The sequence below is a fragment of the Solea senegalensis genome, linkage group LG14, assembly GCF_019176455.1.
Source record: "Solea senegalensis isolate Sse05_10M linkage group LG14, IFAPA_SoseM_1, whole genome shotgun sequence".
Taxonomy (NCBI): Eukaryota; Metazoa; Chordata; class Actinopteri; order Pleuronectiformes; family Soleidae; genus Solea; species Solea senegalensis.
Window position 1 is genome coordinate 746,262 of NC_058034.1, and position 12,540 is coordinate 758,801.

The 12,540-nt window shown below is 40.5% G+C and overlaps 1 protein-coding gene across 3 annotated transcripts in view; it reads left to right on the forward strand.

Annotated features, from left to right (window-relative positions):
* Positions 1–12,540, forward strand: part of LOC122780425 (inactive N-acetylated-alpha-linked acidic dipeptidase-like protein 2) — a 351,291-nt gene that overhangs the window by 182,030 nt on the left and 156,721 nt on the right. For all 3 annotated transcript variants that reach the window (XM_044043362.1, XM_044043361.1, XM_044043363.1), the window contains exons 7-8: positions 4,343–4,462; positions 8,316–8,448. In XM_044043362.1, coding sequence (XP_043899297.1) covers positions 4,343–4,462; positions 8,316–8,448 — 253 coding nt within the window. The remainder of the gene's footprint in view (positions 1–4,342; positions 4,463–8,315; positions 8,449–12,540) is intronic.

Sequence of the window (12,540 nt, forward strand, 5' to 3'; positions counted from 1 at the left end):
GGCTGAGAGGTGAAACATCTTCATGTAAGTCCAGTTGCCTACAGCTCACTACTGAAGACGTCTAACAGATTATCTCAGATTATCAAACATGTTAGAATATATGATGCAGTTATATGTTCATGTGGGCACATCAGGTCAGAGAGACAGGTCTGAGTTAAACATGTTTCACTCTGCTCCTCTCTTTCTCTCCCCCTCGCTCTCTTCATGCCTCTCGTTGTTGTCTGACATAATGACAGTGAAGACACTTCATGTGATAAGAGTTAATTAGAGGCTGGATGTGAGCGGCCCTCCATCAGACAATCATGACCTCGTCTGTCAGTCTCCTCCCTGCGCAGCTTTTCTCTTTTCACTCACTTTGTTTGTTTGTTTGTTTCTTTTCTTTTCATTAATAGTCATGATTAGAAGGAATAGATCTTTGAGGCATGACATTGATTTAGAAAACAATAACAGCTACTACTACCACTAAAAATACTATAATATCAATACAAATGTTTATGTATGAGCTATGTGTTTATATATCAGCCAGCAGATTTGTCCATGGTTTTCATGGTGGTCCACTTATAGTGCTTTTCCACTATACACTTCCAGCACAGCACGGCTCGAATCTACTCGGTGTGGTGTTGTTTTCCATTACTATTGTACCTCCTCATTATAGGCAGAGGCAGACACACCGTTTTCAACGCCACACAAGCAAACTTGTGTCAAACGGTTTATCGCTGGACTGAATCTGAAATATGACACACAGGGTTGTGATGCAGCTGGTGAACGTCGGCTTTCAGCAGGGCTGTCGCTGCATGCACCAGAAATGTCCCCATTCCTAAGTCGGACATTGTGCTCATGACTCTTCCAGTGCAGACACTCTGCCAATCAGTGGCCGTCACATTTAGTATCGACTCATGTACCAGATACTATCACTAATGGAAGAGTAGAGTCGAGTTGAACTGTCCCCACTTAGCACCAGGTAGCTTGGAAAGAAAACTAAATGGGCGTTAAAGTGGACAAACCCACTTGGGATCCATTTTGTCACCCTGAATATAAACCTTAAAAATGCTGGAAATCTAATAATTCATAATTATCTTTACATTTAATAACTGTGAGGAGGTGAGGCTGTCTCTATATGTCTATTTTATTATTCTTAAATGTGTTTCTCTATATCACATGTTCAAAATGACGTGAAGTGTGTATTTATTTTAAAAAGATGGTTTGGACTGATTGACACATTGAGCCTCATTCATAAAAAAATTATCTTTTTTTCTTAAATATGTTCTCACAACTTTCCTTAGAAAAGTGGCAGATTTATGTGCGTATGGCGTTGTGGTGTGTATTTATGCTAAATGGCCACGATAGATCCTTTAGTAAACATTATGTACAGTATATAGTGTGTCAGAGTGTGTGTAGATAAAACACTTCACTCACAGTCACCGTCAGACTGTGTGTTGAATGAGCTCATTGTCGACGAGAGCCTTTGAAACTTTGCTCTTTCTCTGCCTGAACACTGCTAGGCTGAAGTCAGCAGGTGGCCAAGCTAAGAACAATTCCCCGTGTTGATGTAAAATCATGGATCTGTTCCTTTTAAGAACATTCTGTAAATACATGCGTGAGAAGGCTTTCTCTGCTTTGAACTTGGTGTAAATGGAAGTCAATGCGACAGTGTCAACAAGCCATTAACACAGAAAAACATTTCATTAGCATCACTTCAACTGGAGAGTTCAAAAATGCCTCTAATTGATTAAAATGTGTTTCAAAAAGGAGTGAATATTTATGATGGGACAGAAATAGTGGAGTCGATCAGGAAGTATGTTCTGGTTCATCATCCTCTAACATCTCCTGTGAATGTCTGAGTTAAGAAGAAAAGAAAATCCTCTGAGCCTCTTTCACACCACATTGACTGGACATACATGGGACTTGTGAACCCAGATGAACCCACTAACATTTTACACATTACTTTTCTGCCCTGTGGTGATGTTTCACCCTATCACCGGAGCATGAATTGTGTCAAAGTTTTATGTCAGTAGTAGACGTTTGCAATCATTTGTTTGTGCGCACGTCATCGTGTCCAAAAACACGTTAATTGAACACTTTAAATGGCCCGTAGGTGTGTGAGTGTATGGTTGTTTGTTTGTGTGTGTGTTGGCTCTGCGATGGACTGGCGACCTGTTCAGGGTTTAACTTGCCTCAATGTAAACTGGGAATGGGATAACCACAGCTAATTATTAAAGTGTTGGTGTCACAAGAACAGTTAATATAGTCGTGTAATTAAAACCGGGTTATATTGCCTTCTTTTAATAATGGGTAATATTGAGTTCATTTAACCGTGCACACAAAGCAACAGTGCACAATTATAAAAAATATACTCATTAGTTCTAGTATACGATCATCATCATCATCATCATCATGATGAAAAAACCTTTCTCTCGCTGCAAAATAAGCCGTTTCATAGAAGAAAAGCTTTGGCTTATAGAAGTCGGACCCGACCAGCCGCAACGTCGCCGTAAAGCAGCAAACGAAAGACACAGGGACGAATTACACTCGTTCTCTCTCCAGGAGCTGGTATGAGAAGAGGGACTGGCTAACTGGCTAACTGGCTAACTGGCTAACTGGCTAACTGGCTAACTGGCTAACTGGCTGCCCTCTGCCCAGTGCCATGTATTACAGACAGAAAACATTTCTGTTTTCCATGTTCATCTTTTAAAATAATGGTATCAGGCATGAGAATGGTGCTTTGGCGTGTCTTAGTGGTGATATGTGGTAACTGCATATCACCGCTGGGCTATTTAACCACAGCCCATGTGAAACACTGACACTTGCCGATGGCCTGATTGATTTTCTGTGTTGACTCACCCTGCAAACCAGAAGACAATGTCCATTTATGACATGTGGTCTATGGACACAGGAGTTCCATATGCATAGAATATGAAGACAAAGACTCTCAGGGTCTTTCAGGCAGTTTGTGCATCAGAGAAACATTTGACCCAGGAGTGAACGCCGATTAAGACACCGGTCACCGGAGTGAAATTCTCTGCTTAGGCCACACAGCTGCTGTTATACCTTCAGTGTTAATGTCATTACCTCGCAGACATGAAACAAGGAAGGAAAAAAAAGGCAGCGAGGAATAAGAGATCTAGTTTAAGCAGCAGCAGCAGCAACATCTCACAGTGTTGTGTACAGAGGTTGCTCTGTATTTTCCCTTTGCTGTGTCTCCTACTCTTTCATGGTCTGCAGTTTAAATGGAGGCCTTTTATGATGCAAATGCAGGCAGGAGCGATAAATCTCTCTCACTCTTCTCTCCTGGGCTCTCCTGATGCAAAGAGATGTACTCTTCCTCTCTTTCTCTCTCACTCTCTACCTCTCTCTCTCTCTCTCTCTCTCTCTCTCATATTTCCCCTCACTTTCTCCCCACTGCAGCATTGTGTTACACTCGCCCCCGGGCCACATGAAAAATGAATCAGGCCCAGGTGATACAGAGACGGAGCAGGGAGGGGGAGAAGGATGGAGGGAGAGGGAGGGAGAGGGGGAGAAGGATGGAGGAAGAGGGAGAGAGAGGGAGCAGGGAGGGGGAGAAAGAGAAAGAGCCCAAAAAAGTCTCAATAACTTCTCAGGCATTTTAATTTTGGGAAATGAAGGCAGTGGCCATTTGTTAAATTATTATTATTATTAAATTAATAAAGGTTTTAGCATTTGTCCAATTACAGACACAATTATAGAAACACTATCAAAATCAGGTGTCATTGCATCTGCACAAAAAACATTTGTGTGGATTGTGGAGAGACTCTCTGACCCAAAACATGGGAACATGAGTTTTTAAATGATGAACATGAAACGCCACAGACTAAAGATACAAAAATAAATAAATACAAGCAGCAGGAATAAAGGAAGAGGAAAAAAAATAAATGAATTAATAATACAGTAAATAAATGAGGATATGGTGATGAAGTGAAATTGACTTAAACATTCAAATACATATACAAAGAAAATAAAAGCACCATTCAGAGTCAGATTTAAAAGTAAACCCTAACGTAAAGTAACAAAAAACTGAACTAAAGCAAATTTCAAGCAGACTGAAGCATGGGGGAAACTAAATTTGTTAATTGTTAGAAATCAACTTTCTGTTTATGTTCAGTGACTGAAGGTGTTTCTCTATGATTTCTGTCAGTCTTTACAAAGTTTGAGGTTTATTACTCGGCACTGTAGCACAGAATCAGATCACACACACACACACACACACACACACACGGCTGACTGAGGCTGGAATATAATTACATGCAAACATCATGGGAAAACATTTGATTAAAGTGCATTTAACTGTCGATCCCTGAGTCCCCGTGCTGTTTCTCCTCTTCAGGGGGAGCTGGTGGATGTGCAGTACGGCAGCGTCGATGACCTGAGGAGAGCCAAAGACAGCCTGAACCTCACCAACCGCATCGCCGTGGTCAAGCTTGGCCAAGCACCTCTGCTGTACAAGGTGAGATTAAAGGAAAACACACGTGTGGTTTAACACTAGATTTGCCTGAGACCACAAACCTGCAGCTGGGAAAATATCAACCCAGACGTAAGTAGCAAGGTAAAAGCAAGGGTTTTCATGCAATGAAGTTGTTTAAATTTGAGCTTCACAATGATGTTTGTTTTTGTTTATGTGGTTGTAGAAGGTGCTGATAGACAGCCAAATATAAATTTTGTAAATGATCTTCCTGTTTGGAGGAAAACAGACAAAGTATGGTCATGTTGTCAAATCACGAATCTCAACATAAGACAGCTGCTTCTGTGTGTGTGTGTTGCTTTTTAAACCACTCACTCCCACACACCAAAGTCCACAGAGATTGTCAGTGTTCATAGCAGTAGTTGATACACCGTTGCCTCCATTTGTAAGTTCAACAGTGTTATTGTGTGACTTCTGTCATTCAAATTAACATCAAAGTAACACAAACTCGCCAAACAACACAGCTGTAGCCCAACAAAACTCAGATTACATCAGTGGACTTTGGTGCAGGAGATTGAACGTTTTTCAGACATCAGTCTTGAATCTATAGATATCTTTTGACCAGACACAGACTTTATTGACTGACAGACATGTTTTCACAGACACTGACTGTGAGGCAGTACCTCGTAACACCACACTTCAAAACCCTGAACTGTCACAGTGTTAGCTCACCACTGTGGGGTTTGTGAAACAGTGGTGCATATTTAATATGGTCAGTCGTGCAGCACGGACTGATTCTCTATATTATTGATGCTGTAAATGTAGCATACCTGACTGCTGTATCATCGTAGCGACATCATGCGACTCCATTTGCCTCCATAAGAAGTAGCATTAGCCGTGCATTGATTGATTAGGCCTGTTTCGCCTGGATGTGTGGAGAGCAGATTTTTTTCCCCCTGTCAATTAGAAGATGGCAGGGAAAATATAAATTCCCATCCACTTAATCATAACATAAATGTCTACTTACATGTTAATTATGGCTTAATTTATATTCAGTTTCCACTTCATTAAAACAAATTAAATTATACAGATGTGAATACACACGCCGCGCTGTCCGTGACGTGAGAATAAGGCTTCTTAAATGCAGTCGTATATATGTGAATAGGTGATTACGTAAATATAAGTGTTATATATGACAGCGATTAATCTCATGTTCTGTTAGCAGACTGTAATTTCTCATCCATTTTTTTAAACGATAAGACCAGTGCAAATATTAGTTTTTTTATTTTTCTGTTTATTACTCACATTTAAATGATGCACATGAAAAAAAATGACTGATTTTTTTTTTATATATATTCAAACCACTGTCAAACCATGACTTGATAAATTGCTGTAAGTCTATCAGTTCCACATAACGACTGCGTGTGAATGGTGTAAAGTAGCTTTGAATGTTCCTCAAGACTAGAAAAGCACATATAAATGCAGACTATTTAGACCTTCCCATGCTGCTGTACACAGAAATGATTTCTTTTATGTACACTAAACATGGTTTTACTTGTGAAGGATGCAGCATATCATTTATGTTCCATTGTTTCTGTTCATGGGCAGAATAAAAATCACCAAAAGTTACACATTACATCAAATTACAGAGAAAATGTTTTGAACAATTTTAGGCGTATGTGGGATCAAATCCACTATGTGAAAAAAACCAATAACAAGATTTTAAAATCAAACTGGATTTAAGCTAAACTAAATTAAACCCGTCAGGTCTCCTCTTGAAACACATGTCAGTGGTTCTCATGTGACTGAAGCTGCTGCTGCTGTCAGCATCGCCGCAGTGAACCCTCTTCTCCTCTCATTATCTTGACACAACATCACCATCAACTGGGCATTTACATGCATGCCTGACTTTCACGTTTGAACTGTAACTGACACACTTGTGTGGAAATATTTGTTGGTTTTTTCCCCACTAATTTGTCACCAAGTCTGTTCCACACACAAGATTGACATTCACGCGACGACAAACACGAATCAATGAATGTTTATGGAAAACCCTGCAGGGACACAACAACACTGTCATGAGCTCACACTGTGACGCTACTTTGTCAAGTCTCACATTGGTTGATATTAATGACACTAAATGAACGAGGTTACATGCTCAAAACATGTGTTTGTGTTAAGTATGGATGCAGGTGTGTGTGTGCGAGTGTGTGCGAGGGAGTGAGTGTGTGTGTGTGTGTGTGTGTGTGTGTGTGTGTGTGTGTGTGTGTGTGTGTGTGTGTGTGTGTGTGTGTGTGTGTGTGTGTGTGTGTGTGTGTGTGTGTGTGTGTGTGTGTGTGTGTGTGTGTGTGTGTGTGTGTGTGTGTGTGTGTGGATGCGTGTGCGTGCGTGCGTGCGTGTGGACAGGACTCATCGATCATTCGTCTCCACTCTGATGTAAAGGACGATCGTTTCTCTTCACTGAAGCCCACATGATCAAATGTGTCCCAAACTGTGGGCGGGGAGGGAAATTGGGTCAGTGGCCTGTTGTAGGAAGGCTCCCACGTGAAGACTTGAAGTCCAGGTATAATATACTGGATTTTGAAAAGGCTGACTGTGTAAATGTAAATTTTGGACGGTGACCTCGTCTTTAAACGTTTCCTCTCCTCTATTATTTTGGTCACCTTTCTTTTAGTCCTGTTGTGGCTCATTTGCAGCCATTTTCACACCAACCTTAGATTCAGAAGTAGATTCATGTTTGGAGAATAAAGAAAGGAAAATGTCACAACAGTAAAACAAGATGTGAAACAATGTCGTCGATCAATAAACCAACTCTCCCTGAGGTTACTGAGAATGGCAACATGATTAGACTAAAAGCAGTTTTCAGCACTCACTTGCTGCCCTGTGATTGGCTGATTAGATATTTGCATTAAAGCAGAACGATACAGGATTTAACAGCTGTGGAGAGTCATTGTGATGGGTAAATGTTTTGTTGCGGGGAGATTGGGGGGACGTCTCCACTCCACTAGGAATGTCTGGCCCGTGGGCCAATCACAGCCCTCGGTCAGACTGTGTACAGTCCACGGCTTTGGTTATATAATGTATAATTTATGGCCCAGGACGGACTGCGACAGTCAAATATCATCCACCATAGATGAGTTGGTGAAGAGTTGTGCTTTGAAACTAGAGTCTCAGGTTTGTAACCAAGCCGTGACAAACACACACACACACATGCACTTGTGTGTGTGTGTGTGTGTGCGTGTGCGTGTGCGTGTGTGCGTGTGAGGTGCCCCAGTTATCCAGTGAAGGACAGAGCTGTGATGAGAGGAGAGCGGCCGTGGCTGGTGTCACATATTCAATAAAATAGTCATTTATGCTCATAAAACAACAAGGACGCTACATCTCTGGACAACAGTGAAATATGGCGAATGTGCAGCTGCAGCGCCCCCTGTCTGCAAACCGTTTTTTCTGAGGCTGGATAAATGAACAGTGACGATGTATAAACAACCATGTGCACGTTCAAGTTTGACTTGTTATTTTCTTACTTTGATGTCAATGTAAATGTACTTTATGTTTTATTTCCTCGATGAAGCACTTTGTGACTTGTATGTGCTCAAAAAGTGTTATATATAGTTTACTTATTATTTTTTATTTATTTTCAATCATAGTCATTTTAAATAAGTATATTATGCAAAATATAAGCCTAATTTGAAGTATGTTTAGTCGTGTTGGACATACTTAAATGTATAGAATAAATATGTTATGTTATTTAAACTGTGTTATTTTAATTTATGATTCACATTGGATTCACTTTGACACATGTCTGTTATCTATTTTGTCTGGTTTTACTGGTTTTTGTGAAGCAGTCTGACATGTTTTGTCTTTTTCTTGCTCACTGTGTCTCTGTGTGGACGTCCAGCTGTCCCTGCTCTCTGAACTGGGCTTTGGTGGAGTTCTGCTCTACGTCGACCCGTGTGATGCTCCGCCCAGCCGCCAAGTCTGGAATCAAGCTTTCAGAGTGACGCTCAACCCTGGAGGAGATCCCGCCACTGGTGAGTGCTGGTCAGTCAGGTGACCACTGGTGCATTTTCACCTGAGGTCACTTTTTATTTTCAGCAACAAAACATGAATCAGAATAATCAAAATAATAATCACTATCTATGTCGCACGTCTCAAAATGAAACTTGCAGAAAGCTTCACAGATAAAGACACAAGGTTAAGCTATGACATGAAAATACAAATAAATAGAAACACGTTACTAAAATAATGAAAACACTAAAATTGATTTTTAAAACACATTCATAAAAATAAATAATACAAACATAAAACTTTTATGTCTTTCAAAATTTGTATTACTTAAATAAAACTAGTATCAACTTTTCATATGTTTAACAGTTTCATTATCATAGATTTTTATTATTTCTTAAATTTAAAGCTGTCCCGGTGTCATCTCTCTAATGTCTCAACCTCTCCTCATTTTTACCTCGGCCTCAGGCACAGGACATAATATCTCTCTTTGTCTCTTTTCTACTGTATTTAAATCATCGTCCCGAGATGGCCGACCTTCCTGACCCTCAGTCTTGTCTCCACTTCCTGTTTCTCTGCCCGGTCTGGCCAATAGGGACGTGTCATTACTGCTGAAGTAGCTTTAGTCCTTGTACCAGGCGCCGTACCACAGTAGCAGGATCCACTAAAGTCCCACCAGATGTCTGATGACTGCTGTGTGAGTGTGTATGTGTGTGTTGAATTGGAAGAGAGAGAGACAGACAGACAGAGGGAGAGAGAGAGAGAGAGAGAGACAGATGTTGGCTGTCAGCTCTCTCACCAGTCGCAGTGCTCTCATTTCCCTGGTGCTAATTCAGCTCAGAAGAACAGAATATGTAGGAGGACACCTCATTACTCATATCAACTCCACTTTATTCAACTGTAAGACACTGACTCACTTAAATATCTTTATTATGACAAAAAAAATAGTCAGTAAGATTTATGTTATGGCAGCACAGAGAAGAGGCTGAAACTTTCTAGAATATTTAAATAATAGCACAATAATTAAAAAAGTGGTTTACAGGCAATAAAGAGTTATAAATATCAACATTTTACCAGATTTAACTCACAATAGGACTAATCTTTTAAGGAATGTATAAATGCCTTATAAGTAGGGTTTAATATTATAAGGGTTGGTTAATTCATTAAGACGCTTTAACACATGAAATAAAAAGGCAAAGGGATTTGTTGCTTGAGATATATAGATATTGAGCATATATATGTAGATATATATATATATATATATATGTATGCCACTTCCACAAAGTAACAAAATGGCTACCAGTATGAGGGGAAAACACTCAAAAACAAATGTAGGTAGAATAGAGAACGATAAGTGTCGAATAGACACCAGGGTTTTTAACCACAACCATATATTGGTGAAACTGATTCACAGGTCCCATCCACCACATTAAGATTCACTGATCTGTGGAGTGACTTCCTCCCACACAGGTCACGACACAATTTGTTTCCACACTGAATACAACAGTAGCAGTTGGTCTCTGCATGTGATGGTCTGGCAGCCTGTCCACGGTGTGAGCCGGCCTTTCGCCCTAGGTCGGCTGGGATTGGCTCCAGCTCTCCGTGACCCTCGACATGGAGGATAAAGCCGTAGAAAATGAACCAAACCACAGAATGAACTGCATCAACCACAACACAGAAATGTCACTGTGGTCAACAACCGCTGACCACACAGGAATTGCAAATGAAATTTGCAAATGAATTGACCCAAAGAACATGGAGTGCAGTGACCACAAGACAAAGGTCACAAAGCGCAAGTTACTGCACAGAAAGTATTTATCACAGCTCAATACGACAAAAAGGACCAAACTAAAAGTACTGTCATCGCACACAATCTCATTTTAAGCAGTAAAGAGACTTTCGACCCACCAAGATGAGGCAAATCTGAGTTACTCTTTAACAAGACAATAATTAGAATAATGTAAATGTGAATAAAAATGCCTGCTGTCATTATAGGTGGCAGTTTAGTAAACAATACTTGAATCTTGCAAATCTATACCGCCACTTTTTTAAAAAGTCAGTGATGTGTTAGTTGCTGTAATTACAGAAGAGTGACAGCTAGTACACAGCTGGAAATGCTGGAAATTGATTTCTGCACCTTTGTTCTTCTTTATCACAGCAGTGGGCCAATAATAGATTTTGGTTTTTTTGTTATTGGCCATTGATTTTTCCAGGAAGACCATTTTCTTTTCAGTCACTTCCCAATTTCGACATTTCCCTCCACACGTGCAGTTGATGCAGATACGTCCCTCGTCAGGATGTAAAACATCTCGAGGGGAAGAAACATGGCCCGTGTTAAACCCTGAGATCTAATCGTCTTTTAGAAAACAAAGAGCCACTCACCACTGTTGTTTTCTGTTGGAGAAAAGTCTTTAAGTGCAACTCACAATGTAAAGAAGTAGGAGAGAGTTTATGTGTGTGGGAAAAACTGAACAGGGTGCAAAGACAGTACGTGTTTGTAATAAAACACATGATGTAGTTGTACTATATTAACTCCAGGGTGTGATATCCTCACCTAAAGCTTTCGGTTGAAAGTCTTTATGCTGTTATTTAATGTTTTACAACATTAAGACATCACAGCTGCTTTTTTTATCTCTTCGTATGATTCTGTTAAAAATGTAAAGCTAAGAAAGAAACTGTCATAGATATTGATTGGTGTTTAGAGAACCCAGTAGCGGTGAATGTGCTTCATGCCACTGCTCAAGATTTGACAGTAAGGCTGGAGATTTACTTGCTATTTAGACACTTAAATGTGTGATTTAATAGGGTCTGAACATCAAGTGGCTGGATCTGTATGAGCTATCATTATTCTTTCAGATAAATTGCTTTATTTGATTGCCTGAAGCTGCACAAAGTTGCACATCCAGTGGTAAAGGAGTGATATGGTGCCCCTTTTCTACCTACATGTATGGAATTCAGTGGTCCTCTGCTATAAACTCTCAACCTGACAGAGAGTCAGCCATTTCAAATTAAGAGACCTTTCCTTTTGACATTTCGCTTATTGTTAGTCCGCTGAAATCACCACCGGAAATACATGTTTCCCTATAACTACAACCAAGAATTGAGTGTCTACATATAACCATAAAACATTTATAATAATGCTGTAGTTCTACAACAGACCTGGGGGCCAATGAGTCACTGGGCCACTTTCTCCTCTACAAAACAAGCCATTATAACTGACATGTCGGCCATTTTTGCCCCACACACAAGCACTTCTTATGTTCCTGCTGCTCTGTGCGATGGAAAGCTTTTGCTTTATTATCCTTGATTTCCTTAAGGTGGAAATGCTTTTACCATCCAGGCCCTGAATGTTTTTCAGGCTTTAGAACATGTTCAGTTCTCAGAGGCACCAATAAAAAGTGAATAAACCTGGAGATGCTGTCAGGAGAGCTTCCTAGTAGAAATACCAACATTGAAGTGATTTTTATTTTTTTGTAATTCCACTGTTTGCCACAGTTGTGTTTAATGTTCCCCACATTGTCCCACCTCTCAGTTTATTGTTTGGACTACTAGTTGTCATCCTCCTTGTCCCCCCCCTCTCCTCCTCGTCCTCGTCCTCCTCCCTCAGCTCTTTGACTCTTCCTGGTCGTGTTGTATCACTGTTGTGTTGTCACAAGCAGCCTGCTGAGACAGCCACAAACAAATCAAGGCCTCATCTCATACACATGTTTGTTATGTGTAGTTGAATGTACGTGTGTACACGTCAGTGTGTGTGTGTGTGTTTGGATGCTGGCTGGTATACATTTTTTGTATCTGCAGGCTACACATGCATGTGTGTGTTTTCAGTGTCACAGTGTGGTGGCAAGAGGTCACATGCACATGGCGTGTGCTTGGAAATCATCAGCAGGTGTTCGCTGTCAGGTATCCTCCACGTTGCTCGGACATTGATCTCGTCTGATAATGCTACACACCGTGCTGCTGCTGCTGCTGCTGCTGCTGCTGCTGCTGTTGCTGCTGCTGCTGCTGCTGCTGCATGCTGTTGTTCCTCCATGAGATGCATAAAGGTGCTATATTTAATGTTCAGCCCGTCAAGCTGAAACAATTATTAACTATACAAATATACAACGTTGATGTATGGA